Consider the following 23,696-nt stretch of genomic DNA (forward strand, 5'->3'; position numbering starts at 1 on the left):
TCGAAACGCCAGACAAAATTGCAAACTACGAACCCAGCCCACCAGCATTTTCCCAACCCCCCTTTCGACCTATTCACGCCCAGTACACAAATGATTCCCCCTCGTCCATTTCTCATATTTCCCAAGCAACCCCGACATACTCCCCTTTTACCAATGATCATTCCAACAACGATTCCCCAGAAACCACACAAATTTCACAAAAAATAGATAACCTGATAACACTTAAACAACAAATACAACATCCTCACACTCTAACTATTCACCAATTATCATCAAATGTAACATCATCAAACCCACCAACTCCTACAACCTATTCAGATTATACCCCTTTTTTAGATCACTCCCCAACATCAACCCAGTCATCATCCACAACAAGCCGTGCATATAGAACGTTCAAAAGAAAGTTCCCTAACCACCCATTTTCCTCCAAACCCGGAACAGCCCGCGATTATGTAAACCACCCTGACCACATTAATATTCCAGCCTTTCTCCAAACTTCCCTACCCCTCTTCCCCCAATATACCATTAGCCATTCCAACCCTCACACTGAACAACCTCACTATGTTGATGAGCATGTACTAAACCCTACACTTCACTGGACATAATTTAATATTTTTTCATTTGAATACCAGTAAATAACACACCTCACGAAAAAAAAATTAAACTAGACCTTTTTAGACTCACCAGAGCCTCAACACCTAGACAATTTACTCACGTATGATATAAAAAGCTACTAAAAATTTTCACTGCAGCCCGATCTAATAATTTTTTTATTGAATATTATGATCACATAAAAGACTATCTTTATCTAAACGGCGAAAAATATCGACCACAAGATATATCATTAATCAATATTTGTAGTTTTGTAAAATTCAAAAACGAACTTTTAGCTTTTCTCGGATGGCCATATTACATCTTAGAAAGATTAACTATATTATACGCCATGTTTAATTTTATTGGATTTATTTTTTCTTTATCAAAAGGCATTTATAACAAATAGGCAATCCATACACAAGTCAATAGACAAGTGAGCGTAGCACGCATACTTTTTGCAGGATTTTTTGGAATATTTTCCACATCCATAAATAAAATACTTTCAGACGCACAAATAAAAGAATACATAACAAAATTATCAACTACACTAAACACATATGACGAATTACACAATAACACAAATACATTACCTACAGCACCACAAATACCAAGTTTGAATCGTAACCATGCGTTATCACTAGTACCAGGGAACTTCAGAAACTTAGCACTAGTAAACATCGCAAATTCAAGACCAAATCATATACAAAGTCCAATTCAACACATTGTCCCACAACAACCTCAAACTGACAATACATATAAGCAATACCCAATTCGCATCATCCCACTTTTTGCTTTCCTGCCAACTGAATCACCCCATGTTAACACATCATCCGGCATGGATTCTTACACTTATTCAGACATCCCCGTTTTTAATACAATTTCCCAATTTAATAAATCAGACATCGAAACGCCAGACAAAATTGCAAACTACGAACCCAGCCCACCAGCATTTTCCCAACCCCCCTTTCGACCTATTCACGCCCAGTACACAAATGATTCCCCCTCGTCCATTTCTCATATTTCCCAAGCAACCCCGACATACTCCCCTTTTACCAATGATCATTCCAACAACGATTCCCCAGAAACCACACAAATTTCACAAAAAATAGATAACCTGATAACACTTAAACAACAAATACAACATCCTCACACTCTAACTATTCACCAATTATCATCAAATGTAACATCATCAAACCCACCAACTCCTACAACCTATTCAGATTATACCCCTTTTTTAGATCACTCCCCAACATCAACCCAGTCATCATCCACAACTAGCCGTGCATATAGAACGTTCAAAAGAAAGTTCCCTAACCACCCATTTTCCTCCAAACCCGGAACAGCCCGCGATTATGTAAACCACCCTGACCACATTAATATTCCAGCCTTTCTCCAAACTTCCCTACCCCTCTTCCCCCAATATACCATTAGCCATTCCAACCCTCACACTGAACAACCTCACTATGTTGATGAGCATGAACTAAACCCTACACTTCACTGGACATAATTTAATATTTTTTCATTTGAATACCAGTAAATAACACACCTCACGAAAAAAAAAGTAAACTAGACCTTTTTAGACTCACCACAGCCTCAACACCTAGACAATTTACTCACGTATGATATAAAAAGCTACTAAAAATTTTCACTGCAGCCCGATCTAATAATTTTTTTTTATTGAATATTATGATCACAACATCATTAGACCTAACCAAGAACAATTTTTAGACGATGATAAGTTCGCTAACTCTCAGCTAACAGAAAATTATTTTATCCAAACACCCTACATCTTTACACTAAGCTCACTAGATAAGAAACACGACCACCTTTTTTCCGAAGCACTAATCAACATCAAAGCTTATGAATCTTTTCACGATAAATTTCAAGCTTTTTCACTAACCTTTCACTTCCTCACTCCAAAAGTACGAGATTTGCACTGTTCTCACGAGATCATGTTACGAACTAAACAAACGCACACCTCACATATTGAAGATTCATTCAAAACCATTTTAATTTACACACACCTTCACGAAAACCTCACCATCGTTTTCAGTTTCTTATTTCAAAGTAAACTTCACCATTTTTCTTGAATTTCACAAAATATTTTAAAGGCACTAACTTCCAAGGCATCCTCAGAAATTACGACAAAATAACCCAAATGTATATATTTTTTCCCCTCACCAAGACCTTTAATGTAGAAGAATCCCGACCCTCATTGTCCCGCATGAATATATCCAACCTATAGAAAACACGATATTAGAATTCATTCATAATACTAAATATAATCACAAGCTTTTTAACCTCATTCAACACACCGATCAAGAGTTTTCCGTTGGCACCGAAGAACTAAACACTATAAAAGCACTTCAATTGCTTTGGCAACTGCTTGAAACTAAAAATATCCTTGGCATACTTACAAAAATACTAACCACATCAGATTCAATTCACAATATCTTCCCTCATGGCTTCTTCCCCGATGCATAGGTAAATATGATTTAATTAATTTAAAACTAATAAGTTTAAAATAAACATACCATCTCCTAATAAACGTTTCTTTAATAGTCTATAGATCACCATCATCTACAAACAAGAAAACAGAAAACAGAATTAAAAATTGCAAACTCTTTCATACATTGCAATCTTTTCAAATAGCAAACCCGAAATCGATTTCACCCAAAAGCATTAGAGCTATAGCCCGAAACCCGAATATCAATTTACAATCAATATGCATCTGTCTTAAATCTGAAATGCATTACTACATACGTACACAACAATTTCAGGAACTACTTACAAAAATGGACACTATGAAACGACAATCAATAGATCAAAATTTACGAAAACTTGCAGAAACAGCAGGATTTTCAGACATTTACACAAAAGATTACAGCAGATTTTTTAAAGACATAAAAGACTATCTTTATGTAAACGGCGAAAAATATCGACCACAAGATATATCACCAATCAATATTTGTAGTTTTGTAAAATTCAAAAACGAACTTTTAGCTTTTCTCGGATGGCCATATTACATCTTAGAAAGATTAACTATATTATACGCCATGTTTAATTTTATTGGATTTATTTTTTTTTTTCAAAAGGCATTTATAACAAATGCGCAATCCATACACAAGTCAATAGACAAGCGAGCGTAGCACGCTTACTTTTTGCAGGATTTTTTGGAATATTTTCCACATCTATAAATAAAATACTTTCAGACGCACAAATAAAAGAATACAATACAATTTTATCTTTACACCAAACACAATAATCGAACAACCACATACCACACAATTTCAATCTCAGGACAATATTTTTGTTTAGCCCACGATGAGCCGACAAGTTGGATACCTTTACCGTTCCATTTCCCACCCAGCCAACCTCCAAAACCCAATTCACATCATCCCACTTTTTGCTTTCCCGCCAACTGAATCACCCCATATTAACAAATCATCCTGCATGGATTCTGACACTTATTCAGACATCCCCGTTTTTAATACAATTTCCCAATTTAATAAATCAGACATCGAAACCCCAGACGAATTTGCAAACTACGAACCCAGCCCACCAGCATTTTCCCAACCCCCTTTCGACCTTTTCACTCCCAGTACAAAAATGGTTCCCCCTCGTCCATTTCTCATATTTCCCAAGCAACTCCGACATACTCCCCTTTTACCAATGATCATTCCAACAACGATTCCCCAGAAACAACACAAATTTAACAAGAACTAGATAACCTGATAACACTTCAACAACAAATACAACATCCTCACACTCTAACTATTCACCAATTATCATCAAATGTAACATCACCAAACCCACCAACTCCTACACCCTCTTCAGATTATACCCCTTCTTTAGATCACTCCTCAACATCAACCCATTCATCATCCACAACTAGCCGTGCATATAGAACGTTCAAAAGAAAATTCCCTAACCACCCATTTCCCTCCAAACCCGGAACAGCCCGCGATTATGTAAACCACCCTTACCACATTAATACTCCAGCCTTTCTCCAAACTTCCCTACCCCTCTTTCCCCAATATACCATTAGCCATTCCAATCCTCACACTGAACAACCTCACTATGTTGATGAGCATGTACTAACCTCAAGCTTTTTAACCTCATTCAACACACCAATCACGAGTCTTCCGTTGGCACCGAAGAACTAAACACTATAAAGCACTTCAATTGCTTTGGCCACTGCTCGAAACTGAAAATATCATCCGCATATTAGCAAAATTACTAAGCACATCAGATTCAATTCACGATATCTTCACTCATGGCTTATTCCCCGATGCATAGGTAAACATGAATTAAATAATTTATAACTAATAAATTTACAACAAACTTACCATTTCTTAATAAGTGTTTCTTCATTAGTCTTTAGATCACCATCATCTACAAACAAGAAAACAGAAAACAGAAATAAAAAATGCAAACTCTTTTACACATTAAATAAATTTTCAAATAGCAAACTCTTTCATGATTTCTAAACTTTTATTAACTAACAGCAATAAATGATGCAGTAAATTTCTTCCCTACGTCAGTAAATTCATCTATAAATTCTTTTCCCCGATGTAATAAATCTGAATACACTGAAAATAAGTTAATAATTTCAATCCCCACAATGCAGTAAAATTAAAATTTTCAGCAGTAAATTTATAGAAATGTTAGCAGTACTAACCTTTCAAGAATCAATCGCACACAAATTCTATCCACACTCGCATAGCTCGCCCACGACGAATTGTTTAAAATAATGATTTCAAGTTTTAATTTTCACTGATAACAACTCAAACTAATTATAACACGTTTCAAACTTTCTTTTAACCCGGTTGGAAAGGAATTATATAATATTCCAACTAACCAACGCAGCTTACTAAACACCATAAAACACAAACTAACAGCATGGCTAAGAAAAGAAAACCCACAGTAACCAAACTGGATTAAACCAGCTTAAAAGAACCGATAATTTATTCTTTTGAAAACTATTGATAAATCTAAAAAAGAAAGCACAAAACACCAAAAAGTCGAAAGACAAACCCAAACCAAACAATTTTATTTTCGAGAAAAAGACACAACTAAAATAACAAAAGGAAAAAACTAGAAACAAACACGACACAGAAAGTTAACACAAAACAGGACCCCATAAAAAAACAGCATGAAATCATACCCTCACTCCTGGCCTAACCCATCAGAAGAGGACAAAGACCTGAGCATGCCTAATAGCCGGCCTAACCCACCAAGCTAGAATCCACGCTTTGTGACCACACTCCTTATTTTTGATAAGAGGTACTCAAGTGTGAGTAACTCTTTTAAAATAACTGAACTAAAAATAAAAGCTTTTGCGATAAAAGCTAATAAAAAATCAGAACTAAAAGAAAGACTAACTAAACATTTATTTAAGTAAAGTATATATTGCAGTAATATAGATCATACACAATCACGAAGACGAGCATCAAGCAGCTAAGACAACTTCATCACACACAACCTACAGAATGGCCGAGCACAACCGATATGCCGCTCACAACCACAACTCAAAGGATTTAAAGTACGACTTGACTCCGAAGCGAAGGACTTCATTGAAACAGATCAATGACCACCTCAATGTTCAAGTATACGTACAGATCCGAGTTACAGGGCATTCCCTCCAAACTCGAGCTTCACGCCATTCACAATTCAGATCGAAACATAGTTCTCCACAACCGATCAAGAACAGACGATCATAACAAACCGTCTTGAAGACAGATTGATTTTGTTAACGATCTCAGTCATCGTTAAAGGACAAGATGAAATCTACGATTCCAGTTTCCAGTAGCTTCCTCCTCCAAGAATGGAAAAGAAATGATGCTCGCGAAACACGAACGATCAATCATCCATCCTCCACTACAGAAATAAATCAAAGAAACAAAACCTCTGTAAACCCCGGATGGGTGGAACCTGATCCAAACTGTATATTATTATTGGTTATAAATTAGATATTTTATCCCTATAAATTTTTAAAGACTAAACAATCATACTCCATCTAACTAACAACCCACTTATTTGTAAGTGCTGAAACTACTTGTAGTTTCAGCACCAGAGCATTCTGAATTTAACTTACAGCTTAGTTGCTTTTTCCTAGAGACCAACTCGTAACAAACCAGTATACTCTAGATCTAGTGAGACTAAGAGATATGAGAGTAAGGTTAAGATCGGTATTAGACTAAGAAGTTGCACGAATCTATCCGGCCGAAAATAAGATAGCGTGACGAGCAGACGGTGTACCTTATCTGAAATTACTCTATGAGTTAGACCTTCCGGCACAACTCTGCTGGGTCAAGAGACGAAAACAAATTTGAAATTTCTAATACCTTTGTTGTGATATTTGAATAGAACGCTTTCGAACTTTCAATTGACTAATTAATACTATTTTTTTGCTCCTTATTTATTGACAAAAAAAAATGCGAGATAAATTTTCCCATCGGTATCCTGACTTCATGCAAAAGGATTATCTTTTCATCTTTTCATGAAAAATGAAAGCTCTAGAACTTTTCTCTGTCAATCATATCGAAGAGGTGATTTTTTGTGTCGACCTTTGACCTGGAAAAGAGACTACCAATATAACTAATACGTACAGCTTCCGCTCCAAAAATGACTTATTTTAAATAGAGTTCGTTAATTATATGTTCATTTGCCCTACATGATTGCGTCTAAAATGTTAATACCGAAATTTATAAAGTAATAAACCTATTTTTTTTTTAGTGTAGTCTTCGTTCGACAGTCTTATATTGCCAGAAAAATTGGACATCGTTCAACAGTGTCAATCGCATCATGAGATAAATTGAGTTCGTTAATTATCTGTTCTTTTTCCCTGCATGATGGTGGAATCCCTTATGCGCGAAGGACCGAATGCGCGAAATTAAAAATCAGCCAATCAGATTTCAGTAATCTAAAAATTGGAAAGAAAATAAACATTTCCTGGGACTGGAGTCTTGATGTTGGCCGAATATAAAAACGGCAGAAAAATGCAAAATCTTCAAATTGTCATTGACCGCCGCAAAATTGGGACAGATTTTACACTTCAAGGGTTTCTTAATGAAAGTAGCAAAATTTTGCTTCATTCAATTCATTTTAACTGAATGGCAATTGTTTCTTTTTAAAAATTGACTTCCGGCTAATTTTGTTTTCGGTCCTTGGCCTACATTTTTTTTTGCACATTCAGTCCCTCGCGCATGAGAATAGTCCCCATGCATGAGTGCCTCTAGAATGTCAATACTGAAATTTATAAGCCTGATAAACTTAAATTATTTTTTGTATAAAAATGATTTTGAAATCCTTGACAAAATTTGTATTGGCATATAATTGTTTGTACAACTACAAAAAAAACTTTCATAACTTTCATTTTTGATTGAATTTACAAAACATAATAGCGTTGTTTTGTCTTTTAAAAGTTTTTTTTTGTCACACTGCAACTCTCACGTTTGTACGAATTTTTGTTTTGAAAAGAATGAATAAGAAGAACAGAACAGTTACTACCTACAAGGGTCGGCGTCAGTTATTAGTGAGGTTGATATTGACACTTTTCCGCGAACCATTTGCAGTAATGGCAAAAAACTGTTTTAGTATTCCGTATCAAATTCCGAAATGGCGAACAGGACGATACCTTTCGGAATTGCACTTGTACCTATTCGACTTGGGTTGTCCGATTCTTTTCGTTAGAATCCTTTTTCGGCTGCGTCAAAATGTACAATATATTCGTTGCCAATTTTTATTGCATAATGGCAGAACTCAGTTTTAAGAGAGCATCCTGGTCCAGTTGCTTCAAAAATTAACTTGGCGGAGAACTTACAGTGCACCCGTCAGTGACAACTTGGCATGTTTTCAGTATTTTGTCATATATTTAAAATTTTTGGATTGTGTTCTCATAGTTTTTCTTACCATGTGATAACGCTAGAATCTGGCTTCAGATTGCAACATAAATGATTAGCAGCCACAAAATGCAACAAAAATGGTGGGCATTTGAATGCAGACACACATCATTAGTTAAAATTTTCAGCGCTTGTCCCATCGAAGATAGAAGGAGCATCTTTTTGATAAAACTTTGGAAAAAATTGATGGAATTATTTGTCCTTTCTTAACTTTTTTAGCCTATGTTTTTTGAACATTTCATGTATAAACCTGCAAAACTGCTCAAAAATTTAAAATGTTTTTCAACCTATGTCATTGAACATTTTTTTATTTAAAAGCACTCAATCAAACGAAAAAGTAAGTCAAGCAATCTAATACGATTGGTTCATTTTTGATGATTTTCGCGCTTTCCAAAAATCTACACAATGGGAATTTTTATTGATTTGAATCATTTCACCAGCATTGAAACTGATTTTTATTCTACCGTAAAAGTCAGTTTAAATTCATTCTAAATCAATATGCGTGTGTAATTAGACTACCGTAAATGTAGATTTAGGGGATGTCTTTTCAAGTGGTCCCGCGGGGCGACCGAGATTCATTTTTATCTACAATCCCAAAAAGGTTTATTTTGTGACAACTATTCTGTACTGCTCTCTGTTGCTTGCCCCTTCCGTGTGTTGCTCTTAGGGCTGTCTCGTCAATACAATTGTAAGGATCTCCAATTGTAAATTACTTCAAATTAATATAAGTCTAAATACAGAAGGCTCAGAATGGCCACGATATAATCATCCAGTCTAATCTAAAGAGTCTGCAATTTTTTAGTGCAATGCCTTGACTGCGAGTTAACTTCCACTAATTTCACTAACACTAAACTATTCTCTTGCTCTAGGGAATCTTTGATGAGAACCAACTATCTGCTGTTTCTGCTATAATTGTTCTCTTACTCCAAAAACCATCTACTCGATTCGCTTGCAATAACTGTTCTAACTCTTACAGGCTCTCCGGTACCCTCCAAGTCCTTTGCTTTCTTTCTACTTTATTTTATTTCAGACTCGCCACTCTCTATCGGTCTTCGTATCCGCCTAAATTCCCCATCCGCATGTTTTAAGACTATATCCCTCCTCCTGTCAACTCTGCCACGTTCCAAACTCAGTTTCTATTATTATTCTTTTCACGCTTATTAGATACCGGCTATGCGGTAGGTGTCACAACTTGACCAAGCAAACAAATGTCATACGAGTCTAATCAACCAATTCCTGACCTCGGTGAGTGACTTCATCCCTCTAGTTCAACTCAACCTCCAAACCATGCTATGTTTACTCAGTGACCCTCCCAAGGTCTTTGTTTTATTTATCCCGTTAACGTTGCGGTCTCCCAAGGGCAGGGGGAGACCCTTTTCATAGGTAAAGCTAATTCATTCCAAGCATCTAAAATTTCTATCTGTACTCTTTTCCTATCCCGACCTTCTAGCTCTCAGGGTAACGTAATTTGTCTGTTTGGGGTCAAATCAAGCTAAAAACTAACCAGCGCAAAGCCAAGTAAATTCCCCGTCCGTTCATACAATTTAGGAGACTTAGTTCTCATGGTGCGGTCTTTTTACTATCAACTTTCTCTAGGACTTCTTTTCTTTAGTCAAGTTGAATGGCTATTATTAGATTCTTCGCCAGGCTAAACTGAAACTAATATTTACCATTTCCACTTTGAATTAACTCTAAAACTCCAAGGTTGCAATGTAAAAGCCATATGGCTATCATCTTATGCTCTAGTTCCCAGTATTTAAGTTTTCCTCCCAATTTATAGCAAGATGACCCATTCTCATTTCCAGGGGTTGGGCTGGGAAAAACGTCAACTTCGCGTGTTACTCTCGGGTTTTCTACGCAACTTTGGGGTCAAAACGCCCAGAGTTCAAATTAAAGTCACCCAGGGGTCAACCGAGGTCAAACTTCCATATTTGGGCTCAGAAACCCACGGAGGCCCTAACTGACAAATTATATTCATATCCTAATAATCTTTCTGAATTTATCTAGTTTCTAAGGTCCATAATCTTTTTTTCGGAAAAAAATTATTAACACCGGAAGGAGTCGCCGGAGGGTTTTCACTATTTGGGGGTCTTTTTTCGGGGTTTGTAACTTATGTCGATTGTCGCAAAAAAATCATAAAACCACCGTCAGTTATTTTGCGTGAATTTTATATTTTTGGTCTAAAAGAGTGTTTTTTTTTCAAGTGCTAATAGCTTCCGATCCAGCAGTTGGAAAAGGTTCAATTTATAACACGAGATATATCTTGCCACTACCTATGATCCCTCCAAGTTTCAGCTCCCTGCGTTCATTGAAGGCCGAGAAACGACATCCGGAAATTAGGGGTGGGTTTGTTTACTTTGGGCATAAAACAGGAAGTTGGGGTCCCAGGGGTCTGAGGTTCCAAACTTAAGCTTCTCTCAATTAGGCCTAGAACATGTTAAATTTTGAGCCCCTTACCTCGGCTAGTTTCTGGGTTCTGATAGTGCCACTTACACATCATGGGACCGTTATCACTTGCCCCCCAAAGTCCGGAGGGATCCCGTTTTTTGTACGACCGGATCAAATCATCTCTAGTATCGCTCCTCCGATTTTCATAACATTAGCTTCCTTAGTTCACATTGGGGGGGTAGCCAATTTTGTCAAATTTTGTTTTCTGGCATAGTAGTGACAAATTCTGCCAAACTGGATCTATTTTAACCGTGACTCATTGTTTACCTATCGACTTATCTTATCGAATAACCCCCCTTAACTACACGTACTTGAATTTCGAGTCAAAATATTGTGAGCAAACCGAAACTACCTTAAGATGAAATATTGCGACAATTGTAAAATTGTAGCTTTTCTTGGGGCCGGATCTAATGATTGTAAAGCCAAGGTCCGTGATTTACCCCCGAAAAGACAGTTATGCATTCCGCCGCAAGGCCTTACACCCTTTTCCCTTTGTAAGCAAACACTATCGTTTCGGGAAGGTAGCGTTACTTGACAGAAACGCTGCCTCCACCCTGCAGGATTTGCACCAAAATTAATTAGAGCACCAGGGTGGCTCGGTACGTCTCGAGCGAATCGCATCCTCGAGATTTTACTTAAGGCCGCCACGAACTCACTGTCGCGCCGTCAGTGGTGCTTGCAATGGTTGCCAATTTCTTCGTCCAATCATGATCGACGACGGACCGATGAGGCACCTTAGTTTTAGCACCAGGGAAAAGTTGTGCCGGAAATTCAACTTCAACATGGGCAACAACCCGTTACCAACGGAGGACAACCCCATCATAAAGTTCATAACGCACGAACCAGTCACCCTCTAGTGTGCCCGCCCTAATTTAAGTTGATTTCTTGATTGTATTCATTATTTAGTGACCGGTTAACTCCATAAATATGCACGGTTGCAAACGGGAAATAACCACGGTTGGGATAGCTCCGAAGCCAATTATTTTAATTATCGTACCCAAGCCGAGGGACCTCTGCAGGGTGAATGGCTGTCGATCCTTATCACGGGAATAAGACCAAGAGCTGCTTGGGTAAGCCTAAAATTTCATAATCTACAGTAAATAGATTTCAATCTCAAGTTTGTCAGTGCGGGTATAACAAGCTCGGGTAACTAAAAACTGACTGAAAGACTAGTTTGGCCACAAACTGATATCGAGTTAACGGCAAAAGTTTCCAAAGTTTAGAGTAGCAGAATTAGAACAATTGAATAATTTATTGCATAATTTATTTGAATTTACTTTAACTAAACTATTTTTTATACAAATATGACATTGAACTCCCTGAAAATTTTTGTATTGCATATAACTGAAATTGTTCAAGCATTTAACTAAAGTTGTTCAAAAAACTATAGACATTTGAAAAGTTTCCTTTGCGAATTGATTTTGCATAACATAATAGTGGGACGATCTTTCAAAAAAGTTTTTTTGCGCGGTTCAACTGTCACATTTTTGTACAAAATTTCATGTAATTGAAAACAATAAATTAGAAGAGCAGTTGCTAACTATAGAAGGATGTTTCAGTTATAAGTGAGGTTATAATAACACTTTTCTGCGAACCATTTGCAATGCTGGTGAGCAAAACTGTATTCATATTCTTCATCGATTTCAGAACGGGCGAACAGGACGACTTCTTCGGGACTTCTAGGGGTACCTGTTCGACCCGGGTTGTCCACAATTGCTTTAAGAGCGCTGAAGTCAGATATTTTTGTTAGAATCACTTTTTCGGCTGTGTCGAAATGTACAATTTCTCCGTTGCCGATGAATATTGCGTAGTGATAGAGCTCAGTTCCTTTTTCAGTCCTCCGAGGGCATCCTGTTCCAGTTTCCTTAAAAAATAATTTGGCGGGGAATCTAAGAATACACCCGGCAGTGAAAGTTTCCGGATCATCTGGCTTCATTGCCATCAAAAATTGTGTATTTTGAATATATTGGATCAATAATTTTACCAACAATTAGTCTGCGAATTTTCAAATGTTATTAATTGTGTTTTATGTTCTGACGTTCTAAAAGCTGTAACAATCGAGACGAAACTTAAATAACAGACCGTGCAGACGTTTTCTGAGATATGTAAGAAATAATTTGGCGTATTTTTAGTATTTTGTCATACAAATCAATTTATCGGATTGTGTTCACATAGTTTTTAACATGTGAATACGACAGAATTTTGCTCTAAATTGCGACAGAAACGATTGGCAGCATTTGAAAATATACCATTATGCAGAAACACATCATTGTATCGCCAAGGATAGGAGGAGACTCTTCTTGATCCAAGTTTTGAAGAAAGTGACGAAAATATTTGTTCTTTTTTAACCTTTTTTGAACCAACTTTTTTTGCACCAAATTTTCTTTTTTGAATCAAATTAGCTGGGAAAAACTAAGGGACTGCGCGACCATTGAACTTAAAGACCATCGAAAAAACTACAGATTTTCAAAAACGTTTTTCTACAGAAAATTATCATCGAACATTGAACATTTTTTTATTTGACTGTACACAATTTGACTGTACCAGGGCTAAGGCTTGAACAACAGTTAGATAAAAGTTGACTTCAATGGATCAGTTTTAGTGTCTTGAATAAGAAAAAACTTAAATGCATACATTAATTAGGTGCTGCAGAGAACATTTTTCGATTTTCAGAAGCAAAATTAAAACATCAACCCTGGTAACTTGCTTTTCATGAAGTAATCGTCGCCCAAAAAAAAAACATTTTTCACAAAAAAAGTCGATTTCGAAAATTTTTCTCGACACTCGTATAAATTAACTTAATATGAGTTAACTTATAAGTTAAGTAGAACAATTGACTGTGTGTGTGTGGGGGGAGAGATTGAATAATTTAAGTTGCGTTTTCAGCAGAATGAAAAAAAATCACAGTACACGTTAATTAGTCCATAACAAAGCCAAACTGAGAAAATTCAAACCACCAGAACTTTACTAAAAAATAATCGGAGGTAAGACTTCTTTCTACAATTGAAATCATAGAGACAATTCATTCAATGAAGTATAATTTTCGCCTTCATTTGTCTGAAAAAAAAACTGCTCGTATATCAGGTTAAAGCCCTGAATGTTCTCTCTGCACTTTAAGACCATTTAAAAGTTTTTTTAGGTTTTGTTTCTTTAAGTTTTGTTTCTTCAAGTTATGCCCCCAAAAAACAGGAATCGTAAACTCAAAAAGGATGTATTTAGCGTGTCGTATCCTTGTAATAAGACCAATTAAATTGCCCAAACGCAATTTAGAACGCATTGATACGCCAATTACGCGTGTTACTGTTACAAGAACGCAAAATATCGCACTTTAATTAATCCAAATTAGCCTAAAGAAACAAAATATGAGAAAAATTTAGAAAAATTGAGCTTCAGGCAACAATACTTTTCAGATGGTCTAACAATTGTTTTGAAAGCCGAACCTTGCCGGAATAAAAAACCACCCAAGCATGAAATCGAAAGAATATCTAACTTTTCTCAGGCTTGCATGACATCAATGACTTGTACGTCAGAGGCGTTTACAATCATTGAAGGATTCGCTCAGAAAGATTGTCATGAAAACTTTTGGTCTATTTTGGACGGTTTTATTTCGTACATAATTGAAACACAAGTGATGTATTTAAAATTAAAAAGCTAAGATCAAAGACTCGTGACAAGAATTTAAAAATTGAAAAAATGAAATAAACGCTTCTCCAGACAACTTTTTTGATTAAGGCTGTGAAAAGATCTCATGGTTTCTTGAGAAGACCTGGAAGGATTAAAAAAATTTTGAAGGGTCAAAAACAACACAGAAATTGATACCGGATACCAAATATCAGCCAAATATTAGACCAAATTGATACCGGAAATGAAAATGCAATCCAAAAACTCGCCTATCAGAATCAACTTTTTATCACCAGAATCTCCTCCGTAAACTGTATGAGTTCTCCAATATTTACTCAACAAGTCGACTTTCAAAGTAAGCCACGAATGTAAAAGCTTGGGTGGTTTTCTTAATTAGACAACTTTCCAAAACCTTTGCTGATTGGGGGAATCGATCGTTGGAACTTTGGGTTTCCATTGGGGCGTGCACACCACTATACTCACCTTAATCTATGTCGCCCTGAAAAGAGTCTATCTACACTGCTCGCTTAAAATTTCCCAATTGGGCAAAATGGAAAAAAGGTCAAAGTCAGTCCTGCTGGGAAATCTTGTATAAACCATTAAAAAGCTAAGATCAAAGACTCGTGACAAGAATTAAAAAATTGAAAAAGTGAAATAAAAGTCTCTCCTGACAACTATTTTGATTAAGGCTGTGAAAAAATCTCATGGTTTCTTGAGAAGACCTGGAAGGATTAAAAATTTTGAAGGGTCAAAAAAAACACAGGAATTGATACCGGATACCAATTATCAGCCAAATATTAGACCAAATTGATACCGGATAACAAATAATTTATAGACAACGTGGTGTGTGGGCCAATAATTGTAAAAATTGAGTTTCACGGCCTAGAGAACATCTCCAATGTTTTTCAGAGGATGATTGATACAATGACAGCGTATATCATGGGATTTTACCAGCGTATACATGGATCTACTCAGTTTTTTCAAAATGTACAATGTATTGATTGCGCTAATTGAACAGAAAGCGGCCATCATAAAAAAAAGTGTTTTTGATGACTTAATTGTACACAATTTCAAAATGCTGCAGTTTGAACAACTTGGCATTGAAGTTGTATATATGAAGATATGTTTTTGATTTTATTTTCGTTTTTCAAAAACATTTTAGTCGCAGAAATTCAATTTTAGCGGTATCAAGTTTTAAAACTTCATAGAAAAAAAATGAACAAAAATTATCCCGAACCATCTTAGAGTATGTAGTATGTTCTTCGACTCTTGGTAAGCGGTTATTGTATCGACCATTTGAAAACAGGAGAGGAACTTTTTATTCGGGTGTTTTTCATTCAGTTTGTTTTTCTTTCTTTCTTTTTTTTTGTTTCCACGCAAAATCAGGTATCACAAATACTCATCGGAATGAGTCGACTAATATATCATATCAAAGCCTTTTCAGTCTTAATTCGAATGGCATAAAAAGTTGAAAAAATCTCCTTGTATTGAGAAAAACTAGTTTAAAAACTTTGATTTTTGATCCAAAATTTAAGCCAACAAAGGACAGCCAGCAGGCTTAAAGTAGCTGATTTATACTTAGCTTAAGCCGCGAAAACTTAATTCTAGTGGAGTAAAAAAAAAATTTCGAATTTTTTTCAGCAAAAACTTGGGAATCAAAAATTTGCAAATTTGAAAAAATTCTCCAAAAAAACTTGATTTTCATAATGATTTTGTTTTTCTCATCGTTTATCTACGAAAAAAATGTCCAATTTGCCTGTTTTACTATGACTGTCGAATATGCCTAGGATTACTTTTTCGTTCAGATCCTTTTATCACACCACGCAGAAAAAAAATATAATAATTTGAAAAAAGTTTTTTTTGTAATTCTTAGACTATGGTTAGAACAATCTGTGCTACTTGCATAGTAACCAGCTATCCTTGTTAAATGTTTGAAACTGGGTTCGAGCAATTGAGAGATCACGCCAAATTGTAACATCTTTGTTTCATTGACTGGTATGGTAACTTTGATTCGCAGCCATAAAATAACAATCCTCAGCAGCGGGCAAACTTGCATGAAATTAGAGCATTCAAAAATGACAAAATATCTGACAACAATCGTATCGTTCATTGACACTCTGAAAGGAGAAATTTTTTATTTTGTATTCACGTATTGTCTTAAGAACGATTGCCATCAAACTAATCACTATATAATCAGCTTAACATAATGAACTATATTTCAATTCATATTTTAGGTTTATGAATGTTTCAATAAGTTAGTCCTTGTTTTTGGGTTCAACGTGTCAGAGCTAAGACAGACAGTTGCCCTCTTCGTCTTTTTCGGCACATTCTATTTCCAGTGTTTCCCCGTCAAATGTGTCGGAGGTATCGAGGAACTCCGAGCGAGATAAGTCTGTGTTGCACTTGGAACATCGGAAGCAACGCTCACAGAATATCTCATCCTTGTACATTATCTGCGCACCTGCAGAAAAAAAAACCCAATATGTTTAAATCTTTGCAAAGAAACTTTTTCTAATTTCAGTCTAAAGTTCTACAAGATCAATTGATAAGACCACTTTGAAACCATTTGATCCTTGCATAAGGCTTGAAACTACTTAAGTGACAAAATCATTAGAGTATGTACAAAAATGCTTGTAAACTCAGCGAAGTCCCATTTGCACTGTGGCTTTGAATGATTTGCGCGGAAAACACAAAATAGATGATCGAAAAAAATAATAATGATTTTTAGGAGTTTTAATTTCAACTTAAACTCACGCTTTGATCATTACAGTTTGAACAAAATGTCAAACACTTCGTATAAAAAAAATCGGGCGAGTTCGAAATCATTTCTAAGAAACCACACAATAGTTTTTGAAACCCTCCTTAATTAGAAAAAAAATTATGACGTAATATTTATCTATAAAATAGCCTTAACGTACCGTCAGCCTCAATGCTGAGACTACACAATGCGCATCCAGGTATCAAGTTGCCATTGTAGCATTGTGGACAGTAGAAGTTGCCCCCATACTCCACATATGCACCAGAAGTAGATTCACCATCATCACGTGACTGGGTTGACTGGCCTAGGGGTATCTGGCACCTCCAGCAGACAAAGCACTCCAGATGGTGGAAGTGTCCGTCTGCATCTTGAACTGTATGACCTCCTGCTATTAACTGAATCAAAACTTCAAAAGTCAATGAAACAAAAAAGGTCGAAAAGTTTCGGTTAAAGACTTCGGCAAGCTTTAACAATCATAAAAATAATAAATTCTAATCAAAATAATTATATACACTAAATTGAGTTCGGTAACTTTTGATTGTTGTTCAGACCAATCTCGAAAAGTGAGAAAAAGCTAATGACCTAGGATCCTTTTTTTCTTCAATGGCGCAAAATTTTCTCGAATTCCGATAGAAAAAAAAAGAAAAATTTCTATAGAAAAATTTCGATAGAAAAAAAAAATCTTTTTGAATAGGATTTTATGTATAAATACCTCTTCACACTGGTAGCACAACCTCTGCGGGAACCTACAGCAAAAACAGGATCTACAAATATATTCGTCATCTTCCACGCTTTCTCTTTCCTCGTTCCGTGAGTCAGATGGTACTATGGTGTACTCATTGTCCAGGCCAATTTCAGTCCAACAGTCGACGCATTTGAAACAGTCTTTGTGGAAGAATCGGCCACTGTTTGGAAGATCCACCCGCTTACAGCCTGTTTTAAAAAAAACATAAATACTGATAAATACCTATCCTTTCGGCTTGTTGCTTTGCAAATGTACACTTTTTTTCTAAAATTTTGAGTTTTTTTTTCTAAAATTGTATTTATAATTTTTTTTTCAAAATTTTTTTCATTGTTTTCTGATATAGCAACCTATGATTTTGCATGCGCATTTGTAGCACACAGCAGCTAGATCTCTCTCGTAACAAGTCCGACAGAACCTCTCTCCCCCGACTGAGAAATACTCGCCCTCGTTCAGTCTCGCCCCACAGGGGGACCCAGTGTGTGATTGGACAGTAGAGTTGTGGTCGCACACGAAACATGCTTCGTGGAACGAGAGAGAATCCTCGTGCACTGCGGCGCCAAAAATATCCTGCAAAAAATAACTTTACGATTTGTCGGCTGACTGCGGCACTGTTCGTTCCGCACTGACAAAAATGGATTTAGATTGGTTTTAGTATGAAAAAAGTATGCAGATTAAATTGAAATCGATTTAAGTTGTAGAAAAGTAAGTTAATAAAAAAAAATCAGATCAATTCCAGTCGATTTTCAATCGATTCAAATAGATCTTAAATCTGACCTAAAATGAAATCGATCTAAATTGATTTAAACCAATTTTTTTAACTTCTATTTTTTCTTCAAATTTTCGAATGACAGGAAAAAAATTGAAAAGTTTTGTTACATGTCGTTACAGATACCAAAATTGACTGAATTGCTTGAAAAACAAGATCAACCATCCCCCCTTCTTCTTCCCCCCCCCCCCCGCTGCTATGTAAAATACAAGGGGTTGTGCTCTGCACATTTTGATTGCTTGGGTCGAGCACGGTCGAGCACATTTGTTTCGGTCAAGCACGGTCAAAACATATCGAGTTTTGGTTGAGCACTCGAAATACACCAATTTTTAGACAAAACACCGATTCTGGTCGACACGGAAACCGGTGAACGAGCGCAACACGACATCAACGATTTAACACCGGGCAGTGAAAAGGGGAAAAGTGCAGGCGGAAAAAGAAAAGCAACGAAGGACGAAAGGATTTTTTCCTCGAAACTGATTTAGTTTTAACATTGATGATACCTCATTGTGGTCGGCCGTAATTCAACTGTTTGAGATGTGTGGGAGGCTTTGGATGATTTAATGTTTACCATTTTTCAACTTCGTTGAGATGTGTGGGAGGCTTTGGTTGACATAATGTTTTTATCAAGTAATTGGGTAGTTGCAGCTTAATTCTTAATTAGTTTTAAAAAACCAATATGACCTTTTTGGGGTAAAATTTTGGTTCCGTATATTGCAAAATGAATTGCACTATGATAATATGGTGACGTTCAAGCAATTTTGTGCAATAATTATAACGGTAAAGCTGGAGCCTTCTATGTATTCTAACAACAGTAACAATGGTGTAATCTGCAAACTTTTGTTTTTATAATTGTTTATCAATTTGATAGCCAGAAATATCTATGAACTCAAAATCTGATTTATAAAGACAATTTTCTTTTTTGTCAAATATGTTTATGCCCAAAATCTGATTTACAACGATAATTTTATATGATTTCATTTAATATTTTTGAGCTCAGAATCTGGTTTATTTTGACAATTTTTTTTGATTTGTTACATTTGTTAATGCACGAAATCTGATTCACAATGATGTTTTTCTATATTTTTGTTGCAAACTTTTGAGCTCAAAATCTGGTTTATATTGCCAGTTTTCTTGATTTTTTAGATATGTTAATGCACAAAATCTGATTTACAAAGATAATTTTCTAGATTTTTGTTGCATAGTTTTGAGCTCAAAATTTGATTTTTAGCCACCTTTTTCTCTATTTTAAACATTGGTTTTGGCCCAATATCTGATTTACTTCAATAGTTTTTTTAAATATTTTCATTGCTTATTTTTGAACTCAAATCTGATTTATATTGACCAATTTCTTCATTCTTTACACAGGTTTTTGCCCAAGATCTGATTTACAATGTTGCTTTTTTATGATTTCATTGCATATTTTTGAGCTCAAAATCTGATTTATTTTGACCAATTTCTTCATTCTTTACACAGGTTTTTGCCCAAGATCTGATTTACAATGTTGGTTTTCTATGATTTCTTTGCATTTTTTTTGAGCTCAAAATCTGGTTTATATTAGCAGTTTTTATTTATTTTTTGAATACTAAAACATCTGGTACGCGTGTTTTTTTTTGTAAATCAAGAATAAAATATTTCAATTAGTTTTCCAAATAGCATGTTTTTTCACCTTGTTGGCAAAAAAATTAATTTTAGTGTGTCGGAAAATCCATCCAAATCGATTTAAATTGATTTTTTAGACACTTAAATTGATCCAAAGTTTTGAAAAAGATCAATTTTAATCGATTTAGAATGGATTTAAGTGAGATTCTGATGGATTTAAGTGAGATTCGGATGGATTTTAGTGAGTCGGAAAATCCATCGAAATCGATTTACATCGATTTTAGACACTTAAATCGATCCAAAGTTTTCAAGAAAGATCGGTTTAAAACGATTTGAAATCCATTTTAGTTCGTAAAATGTACATTGTTAATCGATTTGGATCGATTTAAAATTGATTTAAAATCAATTTAAATCGACCGGAAACAAATTTGTCAGTGCGGAGCCCCTCACACATTTCACCCTCATTTGCAATCGAACTTTGTGTATGAAATATTAGGGGTGAATTGTTAAAATAAAACTATGAGGGGCCAAATGCTTGAGGCTCGAAACGTTTAAAAACTATAAAAATTGCAGTACAATATATAATAAAAAGGGCTCCTTTTTTGTTCTTAATAAGAATTGGCAAAATAAAATGTTTATTCGATGAATGCTAAAAAGAAAAATTAAAACGACACGGAAGTTATCTTAAAAAAATTGCTCAAGCAATATAAATATGAGAGTATTTTACTATGCTGCTGAAGTTAAAATTTGAATGTTCTTTTTTCAATTATGCAATTCAATATTTATGAATTTTAAGTAAAAACTGGAACGCATTTGTTATCAAAAATTATTGACGTTAAATTTAAAAATTAAAAAACTTCTCACCTTTTCGCATTTATCGCAGACAGAGATGAACAAATCTTCAAGACTCATTTTGGGCTATTTTACTGCGGGTTTTTTCAGTCGATAAATTTTGCAGATTTTCAGCAGATAAAATCCAACAAAAACATTCACTCTGTATATAGAGACAACAATTCTGCACTATAAAAGTAAGGAGGTAGAAGTCAAATTCCTCATTTCAAATAAACAGAAACTGAAAGTGCAATTTGAAGGCAATTTGAAACGAACACGCATACAACTCTATTCCAAGGAATTTTGCAGATTTGTTCCAAAAACCAGCATTGAAAGGGTAGCTGTTAATAATTCATAAACTGGTAAAAACTGGTAAACCCAAAACCCTTGGTTATAGGGCCAAGTAGTTTGTAAATTGACTAGAGGTTCCTATGGCTGTCAAAGCTGTTTCTGGCTGCTTTTGGCTCGAACTCAAATCCACCGTCGCCTGTGAATTTTCTGAATAATTTCAGCTATCACCAAAACTGGAATTGACGAAATTTCAAGAGAGACTGAAGGATTGCTAAGTTCATTCACGGAGTCTTTAATCGAGACAATTTGCAGTAATAAAACAGTTATAATGCTTTCGCGCTTCACTGGAGTTTGAAAGAAGACCTAACATCTTTATGAATAGTAAATTTACTAAGCCATGAATTATGGTGACTATGATCAGCATCCGTTCTGTAGTCGGTAATTGAACCTTTGGAGTCTATTGTAGTACGGATAGCAACGCGAGATCACACATTTGATGTTTTCCTAAATTGACGGCTGTTTTGGCGAGGACAACTAGCTGGCGACAGTAATTGTAACAGCAGAACCGAATCTTTTGTTTATGTTAGGCTCCTCGATGATGGATGATGGTAAATAAACTCCTCCTATTTGATTACAATCTATGAGCAAACAATTCTACAAAATGTTATAAATACTTGATTTTTTTTTTCAAATAAAATCGAAGTCGCCTCACCTGAGAGAAAGAATAGATTAGAATTTAAATTAACATAAAATAGAGGCTCTTTGCTGATAAAACGCTCCAAAACTAGGCCGAATTTCTGAAAAAGCGTTAAAAATAATTTGAAGTACCATTTTTCAAGCCACTTCACTTGTGAGTTATTATGGGGGACGTTGTCAGTTATTACATATGATTTAATGGTTGAATAGAATGTTAGCCGAATGGTGTCAAAGTATACAATTGAGCTGCGAGAAGCATTGAAATGTCCGGCCATTAAAGTTACCAACTGTTTCTGAATGGTAACAAAAGAAGTTGATCAGCAGAAAACGCAGCTGTTTGAATGATCACACAATTTGGCGCTTATACATCGATTTTTTTAAATGGTTTTTCTAAATTTTGAAAAGAAAAATTACACTCAAAGCTAGACAAACTATACTGTGAACCAATGATTAAAACAATGACTAACGGGGCGGAATGGCCACTCAAAACACCAACAACTTTAACAACAAAATTTAACCGACAAAGTTCTAACAGAGCAAAATTTACAACACTTGTCTGTTCTAACCAATTTTTTGCAATCATTTTATCGGCTAGCTTATTCATAATCCCTTTTAGCCATAAAAATGGTAGATAAATAGAAAATGTATATAAAAAATGAAACCAAAAATTCAAAAAAAACTCAAAAATTAGCGTTTCTATAATAATTTTTGAAATCCTAACCCGTAACAATTTTGGCCCAAAAAACAGCCCAAAAACCCAATTTGAGTAAAATATAAAAATAGCTAAATTATATGAAAACAAACTCAAGCGCTATTGAATCCGGTATGGTATATCCACTTTTTCCCCCGAAATGTAATATGCCTTCCATTTTTACGAGTAAAAAAGGCTTTTTTCGATTGTTTCTGAAGCAAATGAGTATTGAACGAGGTTTTTTTTCTTTTTTCCTTGAATAAGGATTAACGGAAAAAATATCTATATGTAGTGAAATTTTCTAGATCTTTTCGGGTTCACGAATGGACCGAATTTCTAGATGACAATAATGTCTTTTAAAATAACAACAGATGACAATTTTGTGACCTTGTCCAAGCTAACACACATGCCCGTATAATTTGGCATGTATCTTTCACCACTGCACATGAATTCATGAGTACCACAAATGACACAGTCTGACTCATCATTCTCCCCCAGATGACTCATTGTTCCCGTAGGGTCCCATTGTTAAGGGCAGAAGAGGAGTTACTGTCAGAAGATGAAGATAAGGAGGAGAAGTTAGATAGGAGTTGTTCTTCATCGTCGGAAGGATAACCAATGCAGTCTTTTTTCCCGTCACGTACCTGAAAAAAAACCTATGTTAATTTCCAGACTGCCCAGAAACACAAAACCAAACCTTCTAAGTATCACCAAACCAACACAGTTGAGTTTCCAAACCTGGTTTATAG

The 23,696-nt window shown here is 35.4% G+C and overlaps 3 protein-coding genes across 5 annotated transcripts in view; 1 reads left to right on the forward strand and 2 right to left on the reverse strand.

The window, feature by feature from the left end:
- Positions 1-23,696, forward strand: part of LOC134847913 (bifunctional arginine demethylase and lysyl-hydroxylase JMJD6-B-like) — a 500,322-nt gene that overhangs the window by 197,452 nt on the left and 279,174 nt on the right. The gene's annotated exons all lie outside the window — the stretch shown is intronic.
- The window catches only part of LOC134847915 (uncharacterized), a 336,559-nt gene that overhangs the window by 145,082 nt on the left and 167,781 nt on the right, over positions 1-23,696 (reverse strand). The gene's annotated exons all lie outside the window — the stretch shown is intronic.
- Positions 16,704-23,587, reverse strand: LOC134847807 (four and a half LIM domains protein 3-like). Of its 3 annotated transcripts, none has more exons than XM_063865027.1 (6): positions 23,335-23,587; positions 21,303-22,183; positions 18,418-18,637; positions 18,038-18,258; positions 17,486-17,720; positions 16,704-17,028 (listed from the first exon to the last, which is right to left on the reverse strand). In XM_063865027.1, exons 2-6 carry the CDS (start codon positions 21,348-21,350, stop codon positions 16,856-16,858), a joined length of 897 nt encoding a protein of 298 aa, XP_063721097.1. In that variant the 5' UTR covers positions 21,351-22,183; positions 23,335-23,587; the 3' UTR covers positions 16,704-16,855. The 3 variants fall into 3 exon arrangements, with proteins under 3 accessions (XP_063721097.1, XP_063721096.1, XP_063721095.1); XM_063865026.1 differs by having other exon boundaries at positions 21,303-22,198; XM_063865025.1 differs by lacking the exon at positions 23,335-23,587 and having other exon boundaries at positions 21,303-22,826.

The sequence above is a fragment of the Symsagittifera roscoffensis genome, chromosome 6 (genome assembly GCF_963678635.1).
Source record: "Symsagittifera roscoffensis chromosome 6, txSymRosc1.1, whole genome shotgun sequence".
Taxonomy (NCBI): Eukaryota; Metazoa; Xenacoelomorpha; order Acoela; family Convolutidae; genus Symsagittifera; species Symsagittifera roscoffensis.